This window comes from Parasteatoda tepidariorum, chromosome 11 (assembly GCF_982258835.1).
Source record: "Parasteatoda tepidariorum strain Cologne lab strain chromosome 11, Ptep-v5.0, whole genome shotgun sequence".
Classification (NCBI taxonomy): domain Eukaryota; kingdom Metazoa; phylum Arthropoda; class Arachnida; order Araneae; family Theridiidae; genus Parasteatoda; species Parasteatoda tepidariorum.
In genome coordinates, this window is record NC_141765.1 from 24,706,089 (window position 1) to 24,728,774 (window position 22,686).

The following is a 22,686-nucleotide window of genomic DNA, read 5'->3' on the forward strand; positions in this document are numbered from 1 at the left end:
TATTCTTTTTGATATTCTTGTACATTAAGCTATATTCTTTGTCAGATAACTTACAGTACTTGTTTGATATAAAGTAATTTTATAAGCCTAATGGCATTTTAGCATTTTGCTAAAACTTTTTTTCAGATTTTAGCTTTTTTGCTAATGAATTTTTAGACTCAGCTTAAACCCTGCAAGGAAGGCAATATGACTGGCCTCTTCACACAGTTTAATTATCGTATAAAACAGTGGAACAATGATTTTTGCGTGCTTTTTGGTGTATAATGTTTACCAACTAAACTCCGTCAGATCTGACTGAAAATCTCCCTCCCTCCCTCTCCGGCTGGAGAGGGGTGAAACTGCTATTTCACCATCGTTTAGTAAAATAAAAGATTATGCCGAAACTGAACTCGTTAATCATGCTGTTTTGACTCATAATTAACTAAAAAATATCGGTGTGGATCCACCGTTATTTCATTCATATATATATATATATATATATATATATATATATATATATATATATATATATATATATATATATATATATATGAAAGAATATCAAAATGAAGAATAAAACAAAGAAAAATTATAGACATATGAAAAAAAAGGGGGGGGGAATAATAAGTAAAAAATAACAAACAACAGTTTAAAAAATTAAAAAAAAAGAAAAGGATTAAATTTTATTTAAAAAACCTGAAAAAAAAAGATATAATCTTTTCATCAGCCCACACGATTATATCCGCAAAACGGAGTGCTTTCTGATATTGTATCAATAAAGCCAAAGCAAAATATATTAATACAATAGTGTGAGGAGCACTCAAAAATTTTTTTTATAAAAATTACTACAGCTAAAATAGAACACTAAAAGTAAAAATAAGTAAAAATAACAAATAAAAACATAAAATAAAAGAAAAGAAAAAGAAAAAACAGCTTAAAAATGGACTATAAAGTGAGTAGCGAAATCAGATCAACTTACATGGACAGGAAATTTTTCAAGAATGATTTAAAAATGTTTTCGCAGAAAGATTGCCAGATTACAAAATATGAAAACAAAAGCGCAAATTGAGTGTAACAAGAGGGTTTTAAAGTGTCGTTCTTACTGCACTGCTGAAGTGATTTGTTATTCTGTGCATTGATTTGTTAGTTACCAAGGATGGGCCCGAAATGGATGTGCGCATGGTAATATTATACTGGATAATTTTAAAAATTGATCATAAATAGTTTTAAAAGATAGATGTTTATTTAAGAAAAATATAAAATAGAAAAGAGAAACATAAATTGCCTGTTTTGCAAATAATTTTAGCCGCGGATATATATATATATATATATATATATATATATATATATATATATTAACAAATTATATAACAACAAATTATTTACCCTCCCCCTCAATTGATAAAGACATCAGTGCGGAACAAAAAGTGGCGGCAGAAGTAAAGGGATAATTGCGAAATACACAAAAAATAAAATTAACGTTAAGGGTTCCAAAATGTGGACAGCTCTCGTGACTAAATTATTGGGACCATATTTCCCAAATTGAAGCTGCCCCCACCCATCCCCATCTTATGAGCAAACACGTATCCTAATCCGTCGAAAACAGGTGCATTTATTCAGAGATATTATGTTTTTGTGCCTTATTTTGTAATTTAACATGTCGCCTGCACTAACTAATTAGCATATTTGAAATTACTGCCTCGAGCCATTACCTTTCCTAATACGTGAAAATCTGATCTTTAGATCAAAAGTTATTTAGGATGATTTTTTATGCCTTTTAATTTTTTTCAATATTTCCAAAAAAAGCAAAAGGAAATTTAAAAAAGAGCAAATATTAACTGTGTGTAACACCGATGTCTTCACAACAATGAAACAAAGTGTATTTGTGTATATTAACGTTTATTAAAATTTGCCGTCCATTACTTTATTATGGAGTTTTTTATATTGTAGGTAAACAGTAGCAAGTGGAAAGCACTATGTTACAAAAATAGTAACAAGCAGTTCTTGCAAATGATCTAAGTCTGTTACAATTCAGGTAGGGAATTCAGAAATCCTAATCATGTTTTTATCCACCAGAATGACATGTGACTCAAAAACAGCTGTTCTTTTCCTTTGGCTTAAATAGAGCAAATCCTATCGGAATTATTGGTTCACACATCAGTGTTTTTTCATAAGGAGTGAAAAGAGTAGAGATGAAGAATTTCTTGACAACTCTCATCTCATCTGTCAAAACAAGAAGTGTCTGGAAAAAAAACACGAATTTCTGCACATAAAATATTGTTTGAAAAAAAAATTGAAACATTCCTTGACTCTCAGCTTTGATTCTTAAAAAATAACGGAGAATATAAACAGCTCGTCAGCAACAAGTATATCTATTTTTTTGAATAATTTTTTTTTACATAAAATCAATACAGTAGTTGATTTGCAATATTGTTTGACGCTATAACAGAAACTTAGTGGATCAAAAAGCAAAAGAAATAGAAAAACTTTTCCCTATTAGTTCGAAAAATTAGATAAAAGTTATGTTTATGGTTCAGTACCTAGATTATCCATACAATTTTTTTCTCAGAATTTTTGCATAGATTGGAAAAAGTAGAATATAGTCCTCATAATCTCTCTCGAAAGAAAAGTACACTGAGAAAAAAGTATGGTAAAAACTACCAGAATGTGGTAAAATTTACAGTGTTTCTGGTTCTATGTGATCACCAAAAAGCTCGGTAATTTTTACCGATGTGCTTTGGTAGTGGTTTTAGTAAAATTAACAGTAAAATATTGTTCTATTATAAGTGATGAAATTTGGTACCTGTGGAAAATTTATCATGATACCTTGGAGCACGACATAAGAACCATTCATTCGGTTAAATTAACTATTCAGTTTTGTATTTTTTACTAAATGTGTGGTAATAAGTGATATGATTTTGAAAAACAGTATATTTCAAGTTAACAGCTGATATGAGCTGTAAAATTACCAAATGACTGGTTTATCTAACCTATATATATATATATATATATATATGGGTTTTTATTACCAGAATTATGCTTTTTAAAATTTTTTTCCCCAGAAATGTCATTACCCAAGATTACTGTAATTTCATTAGAAATGTCAATACATTTAAGTAATTTTACCAGATTTTTTTCTCCGTTTTGATGTTATAACAGTAACTTAGTGGAATTAAAAGGCAAGAAGAAAAAACTAAAAACTTTTTCTTATTATTGCGAAATGTCTGATAAAAAATTATGTTTATGGTCAAGTACCAAGATCATTCATGCAATTTTAAAGTAGAAAATAGTTTTCCTTATCCTTCTCGAAAAATAGGGCGCTAAGACTGAAGACAGAGATTCATTTACACTCACAAAAACTCAAATTTTATAATAGCATAGAAAATAGGTTCAGCTTTCCATGTCTGTGTGAAGAATGCTTTTACTGGAGGGTTAAAATAATTTTATTTATGTAAATATTAAAGGATAATAATTTAATTTGTAAATTCAAATCAACTATTTAAGTATTTCAATTTAAAATATCTTTTAAATGCCTCTTAAAAAATTGAAATTTTGTAGCATTCTTATTAGCCAATAAAACACTAGACGATTTCACACTTTTGCTTAGACGAGATGCAGGAGGTTTAATAATATATTTATCAAAATTATTTTGCAAATATGCATCCATGCCTGAAATATCAAAGTATCTAATTTGAATAAATAAAAGTAATATATTTATATTCGTGAAATACCAAATTGTATATCGATTTGCTCCTCCACAAAATCGCCCCAATACAAGAATGAAAACGGGACATGTTTTTTGAATGTAAATGTATTAACGAATTGTAAATTTACTTTATTCCTTCTTTTTCTTCTTATTTACGGCAAAGAATTATAAAAGATAAATAATTAACAAGAATTCGATAGACTAAAAATATTCAACGTAATTCAATTACTTTTGACTGGCAATACATTCACTGTAGATTTAATATTTTTTCATCAATTAATTAACACAATTTTTAAATAATATTTTTTATTTAACATTAAATAATGAACTTATTTTCGTTAATCCACAATTAAAAGTCATAGCACTTTTATTCATTAATAAAAGCACTTGCTTTATCAATATTCACAGCAAAAATCTTACTCGCTGTTCCTTTTAATAGAATTAATGTGTAAGTTTAGCTGCTTGATGATGGGGAAAAAAGTACTTATTAGAATTATGTTTCGCTCTCAAACAAGGATAATAAAATAATGTTACGCCGACTTTTATCTTCTTATCTGTATCTTGGCGTCGCTCTTTTGTTAACAGAAAGTAGCCTTCTTGTTTCATTTTTTAGAAGAAAAAAATACTTTGAAGAATTGCAGAACCTTTAGGGAACCAGAATCTCTTTTATATTTCTTTTAATTTTGTAAGCATTATTTACTTTGTTCGGCCATCAGCCCGTTTCAACGCAAATAAGAAAATCTGAGTGTTTTTGAGTCTTTAAGGCGAAGTGCGGTTTGGCGTCTTTCTTGGGAATAACTCAATTTATTTGTATCGTTAAAAAAGATATTTGGCGAGGAAAATGGATGTAAAAAGCATTACCTTTTCTGGACAGAAACAACATTTTTCTAATCGCGATCCTGTAATAAAACAGATTTTTCATTTTCGAATTTTTGAGGATGCGCTTTTGAGCAAGATTGAAAGATAGAGCTCTTCTTTTTCTTTTCTTTTGAAGCTAATGTATTTTAAGGAATTTTTTATGAGCTTTTTTGTTCAGCTTTAGAATGCTTGTTCTTCATTTTGAAATGATTTATGAATAAATGTTAGTTTCAAATTTGTTGCTTTCATATTGCTGAGTTTTCTCATAAATCAATATACTTTTAAGCAGCTTATAAAAGATTCAAAATTTTTAAAGGATAAAAAAAATGCTTTATTTGTTACACGGAAAAATATTATGTTACAAATGTGTATAATAAGGGGAAAGTTGGGCATTGAGATCAGTTGAAATCAGATCTTTAAGTTCTACTTTTATATCAAGAAGAATTTTTTTTAATGATAAATTAGCCCTTTAGTTCAAAAAAAATATATATATACTGAGAAAATGGGTGAATATTTAGGAGAGTAAATTAATTCTTTTCCAAAAGAATATCAGTACTCGGCTTTATTTAAACTGGCTGTATCATACTGGATATAGATTGAAATAATGAAAAAAATTGTTATTTTCCTTACTGAAATATTTATGTATAACATTAAATTATAAAAAAAAAATTATGACCATTTTTCACATATCAACACACAAGAGTTAAAAAACCGAAGAACACAATTAATTTTGAATTTAATATGTTTGGATTTGTAAGTTAATTAAGTTAATTGATCAGATTTAAGAGCAAAACTTTCAAATAAAACTTTGATTGCGCTTCTCTGCAGTGCTACTTACTTCATGTGCCCACTTTTGACAGTTAGTTATTTTCAACCTACCTGAAGATAACCAGCTTTGAATGCTCAATTCCATACCCTTGTAATTTTGAACCCAACCCAGAAGAGAAGGGAACTCTCGGTTCAAGAATTGGAACAAACTAGATTTCACAGAGGACTTTTTGATGGCTTTTGCGTTTCATGGAGAAGGAAACTACGAAAACTTTCCAGGGTTGCCCGACTACAAGCGTATTTTAAATCGCGAACCGTCTACAACTGAAGATATTTAATATTAGCACTGTGATTGGAGTAAGCCGAAAGCAGAATTTTTATTGACCAGCCATCCCCTGAGTTACCGCGGCTCCTACCTAAAGATTTGACCTTTAGCTTAGTTTGTATTTATTCTCTGTATATTAATACCTGGGTATGTCGAACTGATAGGGTTCCAATTTTATCTTACTATGTTATTCAACAGGAAAACAAAATCAAGCCTATTTTAAAAGTGATATCAAATTTATTTAAACATTTTAAAATAATATACAAATTTTATGTTATCAGTTGCTGAACTGACTTAAAATATATCTTCAAGCAATTAAAAATTAAAGATTAATATCATGGAGTAAAGACATAACCATTCAAATAGAATTTTTCAAAATATTGGCATTGGCAAATAAATAGCCAACACTGTCTGTCTTTCATATACCAATAACACAGGGTCTCTCTGCAACTAGTTTCATGAGATTTCATATAAATGGCAGCAGAGCCGTGGTGACGTAGAGTGCTTGCCTTCCAATGAAGTAAACCGGGTTCGAATCCCAGCGATGGCTGATCGGTTCGAATTCTGCACCCATCTCGCACCCCCACAGTGCGGACGTAAAATATTCTAAGTGGAAAACGGATCATTCGTTAAAGTCCCCTTGCCGTCACGCTAATTGTGGGAGGTTTTCGTAGTTTTCCTCTCCATGCAACGCAAATGAGGGTTAGTTCCATCAAAAAGTCCTCCACAAAGGAATATTTCGTCCGATATTCGATCCAGAATTTACCTTGTCTTCTGGGCTGGATTCAAAATTATAAGGCTACGGAGTTGAGCATTAGTAGTCGTATACCAAAAACATTGGGTCAGCTGTTCAACGACGATTATAAAATAAAATAAATGGCAGCAGTAAGCTAGTCAAAATTTCCGGCCCTGGTTTAATTCACCAATCCTGTGTGTTCTATTCAACTCTCCCTCGTCTAAAAACTGAGATATCTTTTCTTTTAGGAAATCTTAAATATTGGATAACGCTCAGGTATAAAATTTTACTCCAGTCTAAAAAATTACTTCCCAGCTTTAATAAAAAATGAAATAAAGAGGTATAGGTCTTACAAAAATGAACTAATTATGATTTTATATTGATCATTACTAGAAGTTGCATATTACTATCTTGGAAAAAAAATTTAATTTTTCTTCATGGGATAAATTACAGCAATTACTATAAATTATAACAAAATAGATATCGTATACTAATGAGTTCATTTCTATCGATCTCAGTTTGAAACATTAAAAAATCATAGGGTGTTATTTCTTCTTTTTTTTTTTAAATGTAACATAAATTATGTACAACACTTTTTAAAATGCATATTAAAAATAACCATTGAATAGGAAGTAATTATTCTATCCTACTTCTAACTACACTGTAAAAAAATTGCGGATTAAATTACGGCATAAAGTTCTGGCTCTTTGTGTGTATTTTCCGTAAAATTCATTTTTACCGTAATTTTTATAGTAATATCTGTTTAATTATAGTGGTTTAGTGATTTTGCGATAATTATTATAGTAAAAATTATGGTATATCAGATTTTTCGTTCAGTAACATGTTTCGGTAAAAATGGATGCTGTGGTAAAAATACTAGCATCCTGTGTGCAAAAACTTTTGACCGTAAATTGATCCTGAATTTTTCAAAGTGTAACACTTATTATATGTTGAAATCTCAATGATCGCTCTTAATTTCTACAAGTGAATTCAAATAAAATTAAATTCCACAATTCCGATTATATTAATTCGCCTTAAAAAATAGCACATTTTATAAATGTCGTATTTGAAGCTCATTTACAAAAAATATATATTTATTTTCGGTTATTTATTAATGATATGTTGACTCCAAAAATAGCGTTATCTGTACGATAAGTCGAAATGGCTTTCTCAGAAAGCCAATACTTTTAATCTTACTTTTTATAACCAAAAATATTTCACATCAAACTTTTTTTATCTTTAACTATCGTTAACAAACACTTTTATGCGAATAGTTTGAAAGTTTCCAAATTTAACTTTTTTCATACAGAAATTCTGATTACAAATGCCTGTATATGAATTGATGTTATCAAGTTTTTATTTGTTTAGAAAAAAAAGAAAATAAAGTGTGTCGCACTGAATGGTTATAAGATTTTCAGCTTTCTCTTGCTAGATTATAAATGACAATGGTTGCTAGTTAAAACTTGAAGGAGAAAAATAAAGAAAATGAATCATACAAATACATATCGAGATAAATATCATGTTTTTTTTAATGTTTCTCATTGAACTGAAATTTCTCTTATAGGATTTCAAACGCTTCAGATTTTAAAGATATGTTTTTTTAAACATATTTTTCCCAGTTATGCAAAAAATTGAACTTGCATTTCCAGAACTTATGAAATGAATCAAAATAATTTTAACACAACTATAAAACCTGCTTATCCAAAGGTTAATCTCACGAAAGAAATTATTTTTTCGTAATGATTTATTGTTGAGTTTTCTAATGTTTGAACAAATTTTATTTACATGATATGCAAATTTTTACTCCAATTTAATCAACATAATTTTAAGTGATAAAATCAGAAATTTAAGGGGAATCGATTGAATAGCTTTTGAGAAAAAAAGATTTAGAAATATAAAATTTTTGAAATTGCGAAATGAGCAAAAGAAAGTGAAATTAACATCAAGGAGTTCAAACATAAGACTTTGTACCATTTTACTTGTTTCATAGGATTTTATTCAGTTGACAATTTTGACTGATTTTATTTCATTATCACCTTGGATTGTTCATGTGCCACTTTATCAATGTTTAATGTATTTTATGAAAATAAGTGTAGCCTTTTGATCTGTAAAAATATGTTGTTTGTTGCAGCATGCTCTCACTTGGACCTTGTGCCATAAAAACCTATATTCAATCAATCAATACATTCAATCAATCAGCAAGTAAACCCCAATACGTGAACATCTGATCATTAGATTAAAAGTTAAAAGGCTGTTCTCCTTTTAGCGCACAGTACAATGCTTGTTTGTTTCAAAATTAATAAAAAATATTAAAACTACTGCATTAGTTAAGGAGATATCCCTAGTGGTACTTACTTTTTCTAAATTACTTTTTTTGTATTTTCATAATTCTTTTAAAGTTATTGTTATATTTTTCAAATTAATGTATTTTAATTTTTTTCTTCTAATTATTAGGATACATGATCTAAATAATTCGGCTTCTAAATCTAAATCTCTTTAGCTAATTTTAGTTTATTTCAAAGAATCCTTAATGTCATCAACACTTCCAAAACTGACTATCTTCAAGTACCCTCTTTGTCAATAACATAACTAAAACAGTCTTTCATTTGAAGGACCCTCTTTGTTTCAATACTGTCAAAACTATTTTTGTCGACAGAACTGACTTATTATTAATGGATTATTTTCTGCCAATTAACTGTATTAAAGTTTTATTTTATTAAAATCATTCATAATTAAAAAAAAATAAAAATAAAATAAAGAAATATCGTCTATTTGATCCATTTTTTCAACAGGAATATAATTGTAAAAGTAAGAAAGAATTATGTTTTGAATTATGATGGCATTTTTGCAGATTTAATAAATGAAAGAAATTTTTTTTATTGAATTGCTCAGAAAGAAATTTCGTTTTTTTTAAATGAAAATTAAAGGCAATTTTCTTATAGGGAATAAATATTTTTACGAATCCAATACTGCTCATTCTTGTAAAATACCAATCGTTCTCTCAATAGCATGATTCAACGAGCATAAAATGTTTGTTCTTCACTGGATAAGAACTGATCCAGTTGATTTGAGATCTCTTTATTGGTAATAAATGTTTTATCTTCCAAAAAAAGTTTTAGAGTTTGAAACATTACTGTAGACAACCCATTTTTAGTCCTCACTGATGTTGCGCTTTAATCATCACAAACGATTTAATTCAACAAATTTAATCTCTCAACGATTTCTGCATCAATTAATGCCTCTGTAGTGTTTTTGTCGGCCTAAACTGGCGGGGTGCACATTCGCGTATCTTAATCGAAATTTTGCAAACAAGTTTTGGCACTGGCGTACTGCCAGTACAGCTTCTCCATACACATCAGATAATTTTTTTTTTCTTGTTTGAACTGCATTTTTATCTTTTCGATAGTAAAAATGTAAAATATATCAAAAATTCTGCTCTTCATTCTCCATATTTGAGATGGCTTCAACCAAAAACTACTGCTTTTCGCAAACAAGCCTCGCTATATCAGCCGTCAAAATGTGTAATGATTATGCGAAGTGTGAAAAAATATAATTGAGTCATAAATAAAATATGAAAACAAAATTACTTTCCGAACCATCCCATACTTTAAGTCCAGTAATCCCACGCGTCGAACGGTGCGATAGCAATAAACACTTGAATAAGCGCAAGAGATAAATGCACTTTTGAAATAGAGGATTTTATACATTTACTGACCTAATTTCAGGCAATTGCATCGATTAAAATGAGAAGAATAGAATTAATTTAAAGATCTATGGCAAAATATGAAGATATTGAAGAATTGGAGATCAAAGATAAGTCAAAAGTCGTCATGGAGAAATCTTCAGAGGAAGGCATTGGCTCACATTGGGCTGTCTGGCCAACTATGATGAGGGAAAGTAAAAAGAGCTGAAATCGATAACGCTCTGTCAAGTCGTGGGACTCGCTTTTACCTGGAAAGCAAAAAACACAAGAAATGGTCAAGTAATGGAAATCAAAAACGGTCTAGTTATGCATTTAAAATCCATCAAATATCATTAAAGCAAACGCGCCTTTTAAGAATCATTTTCTCTTTTAATTATTTCAAAAATCCTTCATAAATGTTAAATCTCAAAAATGGCGAAAAAAATAAAGGTCTTTACATATATCTCTCTCTACCTACGTTGGATTACAGAAGCTTATTTTCGTTAGTAAATATGAATCTTCAAAAGTTTAAATCTTATCACATCTTTGCGTTTAATCCCCAAATAACATTCACCTGTGAAGCTTTTATAAGTATAGCGCAATCCAATAAATTTTAATAAAGTTTGTTCAAAAGTATTAATGGTTTAGAGAACTGTTATTAAAATATGTTATTCCACACATCTTTTGAATTGAGACTTGAAATAGCTTATTTTTAAATTTAAAAAAGTCACATAAGTAGTTGCATAATGAAGTAAATATTCTAGTTATGAGTCTGATTCCATTTATTGAGAATACAATTCTTAATTTCATTAAATTTGTAAAATGCAATCTATTTCATCGGTGCATATAATGTAATCAAAATTCCATGATCTGAAAACTAAGACATAGTAATTAGTTTTGACAGAAATTACTTTCAAAATATTTGTTTTATAATTTTATAATAGTGTTGTTGTTTCTAATGATACTTGCACAATCCGAGCTTGCCAGACAATGGCCTTTTGCGAAATCAGTTAGGTGCGCTTTTTGTTTGACAAGAAAGCACAACAAGAGTGAAAGTGCGCTCCACAGATAGACGGCAGTGCCACTCATTCGTGAGACTACTTCCTCAATTTAGACATAGATCTCAAGAGGAACGAAATTTTCTCAAAATTCCTGTACTCATGGTATTGCTCAGCGACGGTCCACAGGACTTTTAATTCCACAGATTTTATGAGCATGTATAACACATCTGCTCGGCGTGTCTTAGCGGAGTTGAGGATTGAACACCGACTTTTCCAAACTGGAATCAGATTCTCTAACCACTGGGCTGTCACTCTCATTTTAAAAGCCGGGATATGCACTGAAAACAAAACGTAAGTTATTACATTTTGTAGTTTATTGTCCTTAACATGTTTCATACATTGACAATTATTTTTTAGAAGGATATGTATGACACAGCATAATTATTTTTCTTATTGTTAAGATCTCATTTTCAAAAAAATAAAACTTTTCCAATTCTCTGAATTTTAGAATAATAAGTTTTTAAAATCACGCTGTATGACATTAACATTTTTACGTACTCTATGTACACTGATTGAACAGTGTTGTAAGTTAAAAAAGAGAAAGAAGAAAGGGAAAAAAGATTGCTCTGGTCAACTCAGCTTGATAGGTAATTATCACGATTGCTGCATTTTAAATCTTTCCTTATTTTAAGTTATTAGTTTGTATTTATCACAAATTCTATTATAAGTAGAAGTGGTTATTTTCTTAGACAATTAAGTCATTTACTATTTTAGGCGTTTTTCAGTTTTCAAGCAGTAAGTTTTAGTTTTATTAAAAAAAATTGGAAGTTTTTTTTTTTTAACTCAGTTTGTCTCTTTGTCTATTTTCTCCTAATCGAAATCAAAATTTTCTAAGTTGCGAAAAATTAAATAAAATTATTAAAATATATCATTTTTACTGATTTTACCAGATATATTAACGTATTTTATTATTAATTATTAATGTAAAAAATAATTTTATTCAATAATATGGTTTTAAACCTTTTCACAGGATTAAATTGGTTTTTAATAAGATTAACATTTGCAACAGTTACAAGCAAGAAACGTAATAGACGGATGAAATAAGTCAAAATCTTTGTCAAAAATCTTAACTTATAAGCAAAATTAGTAAAACAGCTTTAAATATTAAAATATGAAGAATAAAATAGAATAAAAAAGTGCTTTTATATTTCGAGATATCAAAAATATGTATTCGTCTTTTTAACTTATCTGACGTAGTTTTCAGTTTACATATGAATATTTTTCAAAATGTATTTTTAAAATTTATTTCTGAATTATCTTTTCAAGAACTATATTTTTGGCAATAAATAATTGCCATTAATGAAAACAATCTGCATCTAAAATGTGGTTAGCTTGTGAAAAGATACGAAAGTGTATCAAGTTTTTGAGTTGAATGACCATTTCCTCTCATAGAAAAAGATCCTGACACTTCTATAGATGGTTGACAATAATTCTTGTTCCACCGGAAATGGAAGATTTTCGCTCTAAGGCATTAATCGTAGCAAGTGTCAGAAGATCTGGGATATCTGTAGATGTCTTTGTGAAATTTCCTTCCGCTTTTCATTGTATCCAAAATAGGTATATATATGAAACACTTTGCTTGCTTGGATATTGCATGACTTGGTCGAAAATGCTTACGTTGAAGAATGAGATCTTCAAATCTTAAAGAATCTTTTTGACAACAATGTGTATTATTTTAAACGAAATTTCTCAAATATTGTATGAAGAATACAGAATGATTGTATTTTATTTTTCTGGGATTACAAATCGACGTAGTTAGTAACCTATATTTGTTTTTTCAATTTTAAAGAGATTGTTCTAAGATAATGGCTCCCGACAAGTGGTCTCTAGATAAATAATAGTCAGTAAGGTAGGCCATCATGAAAATATTTAAAAAAGGCTTTTAACCTCAATAGTTCAGCTAGAAGAATTATTTTTAAAAAAATATTCAATATATTTTATTTTGTAATTACAATAAAATCGGAAAAACGTGTCATTACGCTTCTTACTTACTGTTAATTATGTTTTCTCTGATGATGGGGTAATAATTTAACAAATAATAGCCTGCGAGATTAGCTATTAGTGAAAAAAAATGCATGATTAAAAACAAATTATTTGAAAAAGTTTTTCACTTCAATAGTTTAGGTAGAAGATTATTTTGGAAAAAATATTCAATATATTTTTATTTTGTTATTGCAATAAAATTTTAAAAAATGTGTCGCTAAGCTTCTCACCTATTATTCAATTATATTTTCTCTGATGATGGATGAATTATTTGATTTGGGAAAATCTGTGATAAGGGAATAATTTCATACACTTATCAAGTTTGCCCCCTTGCCAGCCGAATTGTTATTTCTTTCAATTAATATTGTATAATCATTTAAGCAATATAGTGTAGAGGGGCTATGGTAATAGGCTTACCTCATCAAATAATTGAATTGAATATGGGGTTTTATGGCATAATGTCTAAATGGTACACGCTGAGCCTAAATAGTTAGATACAGATCAAACTATGAAAAGCATAATAATAAGACACACGAAATAGGCAAAATTCGAGAACTTCTTCCAAAAAGAAATTTAAAACTAAAGTCAACCATACATTATAGCAGCAAATGCATTATAACACTAAAACAGTCATAGTGTGTTCCACTTAAATAAAAGCCACCTTGATTTTGTGCAATAACTGGAAGCAAAGAAAATTAATGAAAAACTATATGTATATATAAATATATGTAATATTACAAAAATCTGTATTTGAAATATATTTACAAGATATAACTTAATTCCTGATCCACCTAGACAGGAAAAAAAACCATCGAATAAGGGGAAAAGAAGGAAAAAAAGTGTCATGCCGAAATGAAGCCACATCTGATTATAGCTAATCCGCCGTGTTTATATGACTTGAAATATATGATGCAGCTTACCCTTTACTATATACCTTAGAGGACATTGCCATCAATACTATTCCAGGTTTCAATGATGGTAGCCTTCAATTCTACCACAAATTGAAACTGCTATTTTTAGTCATATGTAATCTCACTGAAGATAGCTTACATGTTTTTTTGGGGGTATATATTATGATTTGTAAAAAGGATGGCCATTTATGAAATGCACCCTATTATTCGAAAACTAACACTGCTCAGATTTTGCAACATATATAGAGGCATTGTCCTGCTCAAAAATTCGACTTGGGCCACTAATTCTCTCTGCAAATAACAGTACATGAATTTCTAGAATTTTTGATTATCTGCAACCTCCATAGAGGCTGGACGAGATGCTAAGTTATGTTTACCACCATAACTGTTGCCTTTTCCCACACTTAACGAGTCTCCACCTTATCATATAATACAGAAGAAATCCTCTTCTATTCTCATGTTGCAATAGTTAATTGCAATAGTTAACAAAACTATCAGGATCAGCATAATTCCTTAATTTTCTACTCTACTTTGCTTCTAAATAACTTTCAACATGGGTTACTGCTAATTTATTTTCATTTCGCAAATTTCTTCTAGAATCTATAAAATTAAACAGTGGACCAGCGAGAATAGTAAGTTTTTTTTCCACATATACAACAATGCGGAGGCTCGTAAATTCTGTGGGAAGACTTCGGCTATAATGGTAAACCTAACGTGGCTTTTCCTCCAGGAATCTCATCGATACCAACCTTTTCCCACAATACAAAAAAAAAAAAAAAAAAAAAAAAAAAAACGAGCAAAAGTACATAGAAACTCAAAGGTGTTATTATCTCATCAGGTATCTTCATTGTTTTCTGAGTTCGATTTTCATGACTGATGTTACTTACACCTTCATTAATATTATTTAAATATCGCATTTGAAAAAAGATACATTATTTTTTTGAACGTAAACTTATTCTAGTTTGCTACCTAAAATGTTCTAATCAGATAAGATAACTATTTTGAATTCGAAAGTTAATATCGAATTCAATATCATCTAATTAATATCGAATTCGAAACTATGTTTCGAGAGGAAAAAAGGATTTTTGGAAAATTCAAATTTTTAACTGTTATTTTTGGTGGAACCATTTCATTATTAAAGAATTCATAAATGTTTCTAAAAAAAATAGCAACAAAAATATTGATTTTGAAAAATATCTCTTAAAATGAAATGAGATATTTTAAAAGAATGGGATGTAAAACTATAGCTAAATATTTTTCATAATGATTTCCTGATTTTGAAAACCGAAACCTGTTTAACAAACTGACAAAGTCAAAAAGGCTGTTTTTATGAATAAATTATTATTATTGACAATTTCAATGGATAGAGGGCAAATTAGATGCTTATATCATTAAACCTTACAATTACTAATTAGATGAAGAATTTAAACATTTAATTTGCTGAAGATTTTTTCTCATCGTAAATATACTATTATCGTAGAATATATTGAAATAACATAAAGACATCAAGGTATTATTTAAGAAAAATAAACACACTAAAATTATTATTTAAAATATATTCAAATGTTTGTCTTCGTTCTTTAACTTCAGTGTGTTCAAAATTTACATAAAAACATGTTTAACTTTTTCTTGAAGATTTTTCAATATAAGTATTATTTTTCAAATAGTTTTATTTAAATACGTGAACTAGATATCATAGAGCAGCTATATCTGTTTAAAACAAGCATCGTGCTTATGTTTTGAAATATGATTTATAGCGAAGCTTTATTTGGCTATTTATCAGGTTCTTGGTAATGATCGTAGATTTCAGACTTTAAAATGCACGGAATAAATATTGTTTCTAACAGAAATAAGAATTGTTCACTTTATATATTTAAATCAGAAAAAAGACTTTTCAATGTCCGAACTGCAAAACTACCATTTTAATCGTCTCAGAAGTAAGGTAAACTAAATGTCTTTCACTAATCAAGGTTTTATGTCTCTTACTTTTTGGTTATTTAAATATAAATTTCTAAAAATATATACTTTGCCAAAAGAAATTTTAAAACAATCAATGATCTTTTTCTAAATAAATGTCGTAAATTGATGGGGGACAATCATTCATAGGGTTTTAGAAAACAAACCATCAACGCATAGTGCAATGAGCATTATTAGTTTTCAAATTAAATAATTTCAATTAAATGAATTAAATTTGTAAAGCAAATAACACACTAAATAATTTGCAGTACAGATTTTTTCCATAGATAGTAAAATCAAATTCTGTGTTTAAATTTAAACTGAAAATAGGACAGCAAAAATGTGCACATAGTGTACATAATATTTTTCTGAAATTTTTTTTTTCCTCTTAAAAGTAGTTTTAATTTTTTGGCTTAGCATCGAGAACAGCTATACCACGCAACATTAAGTTGATATAAAAAGTCCGATTTTATCAAGGAGAAATACCCAGAATCCTTCAGATAGAAAGATTTCGGTGTGGAATGTCATCAAGAAAATCCGATTTTACATTTTAAAATATTGAGGTTAAAATAGATATATAAATTATACCATCGATTTCTGGTAGATTGTTAGTTTTCAATTTCAAGCGCTACAGTCAAAAAAGGTTACCTTACTTCGAAATCTTGGTTAATTTAAAAGTACCGTTTAAATAAAAGAAAAGTATCCGGTGTGGACAGTCAATTAAATTTCGACGTGGAATGTAATTGATTTCTGGCGCAATTAGCCAAAAAGGGCTATAATTACACCTGGTCAGTATTAAAACTGTGGTTTAAATTTTCGGCAAGTACCCAATGTCTTAGAGATATTTAATTAGATTTAATCGTAAAATAGATTAGAATTAGTTATTTTGTGTGGAACAAAGTATAGTTAATAAATCGTTTAAGGAACTATAAGGAAAGAATAAAAATTGATTTATAACTGTAGTTAGTTATCCCACAAAGGATAGGGTATACTTTGTGCTATGTAGACTAAAGCAAAAATTAATGTGAATAAAGCACAAATGTAAGTACATAAATGGACACACAATAGTTTCAGTTCTATTAACAAGAAACCTCCTCAGTGTATAAACACTAAATAATGGTAGAGGAAGTAAAAAGACAAACACATGCAAAGTGGTTTATATTTCAAAGTAGTTTAATGTTATTTCCTTGCTCAAACTTATTCCCCTGTCCCTATTGGTTAAAATGCTTTGCATGTGTTTGTTTCCTTACTTTCTCTACCATAATTTAGTGTTTAAACATTGAAGAAAGTTCCTGTTTATAGAACTGAAACTATAGTATGTCCATTTATATATTTTCATTTGTGCTTCATTCACGTTGATTTTTCTTTAGTTTATAGTTAGTCAGTCTTAAAAACTCTAACAGCTAATTTTGAACTTATCTTATTAATACCACATGAATGAAAAGTTTTTTTCTTTAAATTAAGACGACAAATTTGCACTCAAGATTACCTTTCGCTTTCCAACAAGTCATTTGAATGCAGAATTTAATGCCACAAGATCAGAAAAAAGCATGCTGCGTTATATTTAGTCTACTTAGCTGGCAAGTGTCCTCCTAAAACTAAAAAGTTGGTAGTAAAATTTCTATACAGATCTTTGAAAATTCACTGTTCTGCCTTTTCGTTTTAATATTCTAAGAAAAGAAATCTTTCGCAGAGATTCTCTAACAGAAATAATTTTTTAAATGATCAAAAAGGTAAAGTAAAGGTAAAGAGTTTTTGAATGTTCTTTGAGAAATGTTGCTACCCGCTTCTTTAGTTTTAGTAGAATGCTAGTCAGTTTAAGATTACAGCAACTTATAACTTTGTAACTATTTTAAAACAGATATAATTTTTTATACATATTTTCTCAGTAGTTTTTTAGTTATTTCATTTTATCATATTTCATATTTTGAATTTACTTTATCAATAACGACATGCATGTAATGGTTTTTTAAATTAAAGCTACAGTTTTACACTTAAGAGTGCCTTTCGCTTTCGAACAATTAATTTGAATACTAGATTAAAGGGCAACAAGGTCCGAAAAAACATGCTGCACCAAACGCACAGTTTTACAAATTGGCGTTATATTTAGGGTGAATATTGCAGTCTACTCAGCTGGCAAGCGTAATCCTGAAACTAAAAAAGGTTGGTAGTAAAATTTCTATACGGATCTTTGAAAACTCACTGCTTTACCTTTTCGATTCAATATTCTAAGAATAGAAATCTTTCCCAGAGATTTTCTAAAAGAAATATTCTTTCTAAATAATCAGAAGGGGTGAGTTTTCGAATGTTTTTTTTAAAGTAGTTTTGCTACCCGTTTTTTGGTTTTAGTAGAATGCTGGTCAGTTTAAGATTACAGCAACTTATAACTTTGTAACTATTTAAAAAGATGTATAATTTTTTTACACATTTTTACAATTATTTTAGTCATTTCATTTATCAGATTGCAAGATTCAAACTTTGTTGGCGAGTGGTAATGAACGCACTTTCCTTATTGAATTTAAGTTAAAGATCCTTTGGTGATGCTTATAACAACAAAATACATTGATAAACAAAAAAACACGAATATAGTTAAGTGAATTTTCTTGAAGATTTTTAAAAATATACTCGCATATTCACACATATTCTACTATATGTTTAAAATTAGATTAAATGGTAAAGACATGCTTTGTTTGATTAGATTATTAGAAATTCTCCAAACAAATTTCTTTTGTGGGGAGTTTTCCATTGCAATCTCAATTTCTTTTATTTTTGGAGAAATAAAGTTTATTGAATTAAATGTTATACTTAAATTGTATTGCACGAGGATTGAAAAAAATATAAATTACCGAATAATAAGATTGAGAAACAAAAATTGGAAGGCGATCACAAAGGAAGATTACAAACAATAATATAGGCTTATTTTTTGAATTATTTTTACGTAATATTCAGTATATTATATTATTATCACTTATATTATATTACGTATTATTACATTATTAATGATAATTTTTTAGAAATCTATTTATATAATATTTAACTTGTTCGTTTTATTCTTTTATTGTGCAATATTTTGCCTAACTTTTACTTCAGACATATTTTTTAGACATTCGCTTGAAACTTTTCAAAGATGCAAATATTGCTTTAAATTTTGTATCTTTGTACAATACAATAATTCTCCCAACCCAAATCTTCTGAGACTTATTATTAAAATAATTAAAAAATAAAAAAAAAGCATAAAAATTGATTATTCAAATTTTTGATTTCACTGAAAATAATCTTCAATGTTAATACATTTTTTGTTTTGATCAAAAGTGCTCAGACTACAATTCATTTCATATGTTGTTCCTTGAGACATGTAATAAGGTATAATCATAACGCAGTTTAAATAAAAATTAAAACTTAAGTCAATCTAAATAAGCCATCAGTTTTCTATATAACAAAAGCATTTAAATACATATTTTCTTCAATAACCAAAAGAAAATCAGTTATTATTTTCTTAAAGAAGGAAAACAGAATGAGAAAAAGTGTAAAGTATAAGTTTAAAAATACCCTGACATCAATTCATTTTCATATGTTATACCTAAGGACATGCAATAAAATATAATGATAAGACAGTTTAATTGAAAATCAAAATTTTAGTCAGTTTAAATTAACTACAATTTTTCTTTATAACTAAACCATTGAAATATCTTCTCTTTCATAACCAAATGAAAATCAATTGTCATTTTCTCAAGGAATGAAAACAGAATGTAAAAAATTACTTTGAAGTGAGGAAATTTTTTTTAAGTTCACCAAGACGAAAACTCCATTGGGACATACGTGTCCCGTCTAAAAAATCTGGTGGGACACACGTGTTCCACTAAACAACCAATTACTCAAATAGCTATTTTGTATTTTATTTCTGCATTTTTACCTTATTTAGTACACTAAAGTTGAAGTTTATCGTTCTGTATGAAAGGAAAAAACTGGTCTTGAAAGGGTTAAATTAATTAGTTTTAACAATTCTCAGGAAAAAGGTCAAGAACGGCGCATAGGAATTTTAAAGTATAAAACTTAATTTCATATATTTTTGAGAATTATTTACGGAATAAACAAACACTTATATATTCTGCAAAAGTTATTTTTTTATCATAAAATGTTAAACTTGCAAGGATAAAAAAAGTCGGATGAATGTTATGGTACTCGATCAGTTATTCTGTTTTCGCAAAATAGATACTTTATTTCGTACGCAACAATTTCATAGAAGTGGGAGAAATAGTTGAGACTGTCACATTTATCTTGTTTCCTAGCTACTATATTTGATCTTTACCCTTATTTCTACTTACTTAAGATGGCATTCGCAAATATGTACCTAAGTTATTCGTATATGAGGCCTGACTTTCATTTATCACTTTTGCATGGAAGCTGCAACAGCATTACTCCTTCCGCATTTTAATGCTAATAACAAGACCGGAAAAATCATGTTTACACTGTATCGTATGGGTTTCACTTACTTTCGCTGGGAACAACAACTAATATAAACAGCTTTAAAAACATTGGATTTAAAGTGCGTTTTATCACAAAATTACAAAAACTGTATTCTATAAGATTAGACAGATAAGTTATAGAAAATATATTTATTATTTAAATGAAAAATCTTGTTTTCCATTTAGTTTGGTGGGGGATATTTGAAATGTTTGCTTTCAGACTGACTGTTGGACAACTGTAAGCTCAAGGTTAAAAGGATAAGGTTTTAAAATCATTTTAATACATGGGAAACTGAGGCAAATATCAGAAAAATTACGTATTCAGTAAAAAAAAAAAGCGTTGAGTTCTTTTTAAATGGCGTTGGAAACTATGTCTGACGAAAAAAAGGGAAAATGTCAATGGGGTACCTGAGGATTCTGCGACCACTGTGCTTACTACTATGAATTATCAACAGGGAAACATCCGGAGGGAAAACAATGCGTTTTTTTTAAATTTTCTCATTGCTTAATAAATCGTAAAAAATTATAGTAATTTAGCATTTAATAACTATATTTTCGCTAATAATTGACAATATTCAGCAAACCATTTTTATGATGCTATAAGAAAAATCTAATGGTTTGAATCTATATTAATAAAAAATAAGAATTGAGAAAGTTTGTGAAAGAAGAGAGTAATAATTATATTATAATAGTAATTAATTTGAAGCATTCCGAAGCATGCAAATAATTATCCATTAACATGAAACATTATCCGAGAGAGGAAATTATTCCCATGTTTATTTTCACGTAATTAACCTTGAAAATGCAATATGCGTACCACTTAAATTTCCAGCTGTAGAGATTCTCTTTCGCAAAACTTAATTAATCATAATTTTTGTGAGAAACTTTGTTAGCTTATAATTATTGATGTAGTAAATGTTCCTTTCAATATTAGAGATAAAATTGCACTGTCAAATTCAAATCATAATAAAAAGTAATTGTACTCAGGGGGATGATAATTTTTTACTGTAAATTGTTTTTTACGGGAACATATTAAGGGAACAAAAAGTCTGATATACCGTAATTTTTACAGTTATAATTACCGTAAAATCACTGAATCATTCTAATTGAAGAAATATTACTGTAAAAATCACGATAAAAATGGATTTTACGGATGATGCATTCAAAGTGCCGGTACTTTGTACCGTAATTTGATCTAGAATTTTTCACAGTATATGAATACGAGTTTTAATTTTGAAGTCATTAAAATATGTTTAGTTATTATTCCCGTTGAACAATCAGTGGGCAGTTGTCTTTTTGAAGTCAAATTGGAATGAGCAAATTAAACTTATATTTGAATAATTCTTTCATGAATTGCTGTTTATTAATGGTTGTTATTGAATGTATTGTTGAAAAGTCAGCTATTGGTTGCTTTAAAATGCTGAGCTGTATTAGTGACGCTAATCAATTTAAAGATTCCTGATTGGTTGGCTGAAGTATATTGGCACAAGAGCCAAAAATGGCTTTACCGCGCCAGTTACTGGTAAGTATTCATAAATCGAATCTCAATGCTTGCATGAAATCTGCTTGAACTAAAAAAATAATGCTTTGTATTAAGAGAATTTAATTATAAATCATTTCGAGTAATGCTAGATATAGTTCAAACTATCTTAGATTATAAAGAAATTCAGTTATACTTTTAAAAGAATAAAGCTAGTAATATTTTCTGTCCAAAAGTAATTACTCTATTTATTGTTCCCTCATTGATGAATTTAATTAATTTTGAATCTTCTTTAAGTTGTACAATAGACAATTGTTGGGAAAAGCGCAATACAATTATAAACTCTAATTAGGGCAAATAATGGGTAAAGAATAAAGGAAATTTGCTGATCTTACTATAGGACAATAGTACCAATACAGCCAAAAGGAAGATTTCAATTAACGCTGAAATACACCACATCTCCAGAAGTTTCTGGAATAAACTGATAAGAATTTATTATCTCTATCCAACTAATGAGCTGCAAGATATTTATTCCCTTCCTTTATCAACCAAAAAGTCTAGATCTTTTCTTTTCTATTTTGATTATTCTCTCAATGCACTTTATTAGGATTATTGACCTTTTTTAAAAAACTTTTTTATACCAGATGAATTCTCATATCATTCAATCATTCATTTTAAAGATGCAAAATATCTTTCAAATTTATAACTGAGTAGCATTATAATGAACTTTGAGGCTCGTTTTTTAAATAAATATTTTACTGAATGAGCATGGGAA

General features: G+C 28.6%; 1 protein-coding gene across 1 annotated transcript in view; it reads right to left on the reverse strand.

Moving 5' to 3' along the window:
• The window catches only part of LOC107452624 (uncharacterized), a 76,752-nt gene extending 54,371 nt beyond the window's left edge, over positions 1-22,381 (reverse strand). The window contains exon 1 of the mRNA XM_087155017.1: positions 22,307-22,381. Coding sequence (XP_087011143.1) covers positions 22,307-22,370 — 64 coding nt within the window. The 5' untranslated portion in view covers positions 22,371-22,381. The remainder of the gene's footprint in view (positions 1-22,306) is intronic.
• Positions 22,382-22,686: the final 305 nt, after the last annotated feature.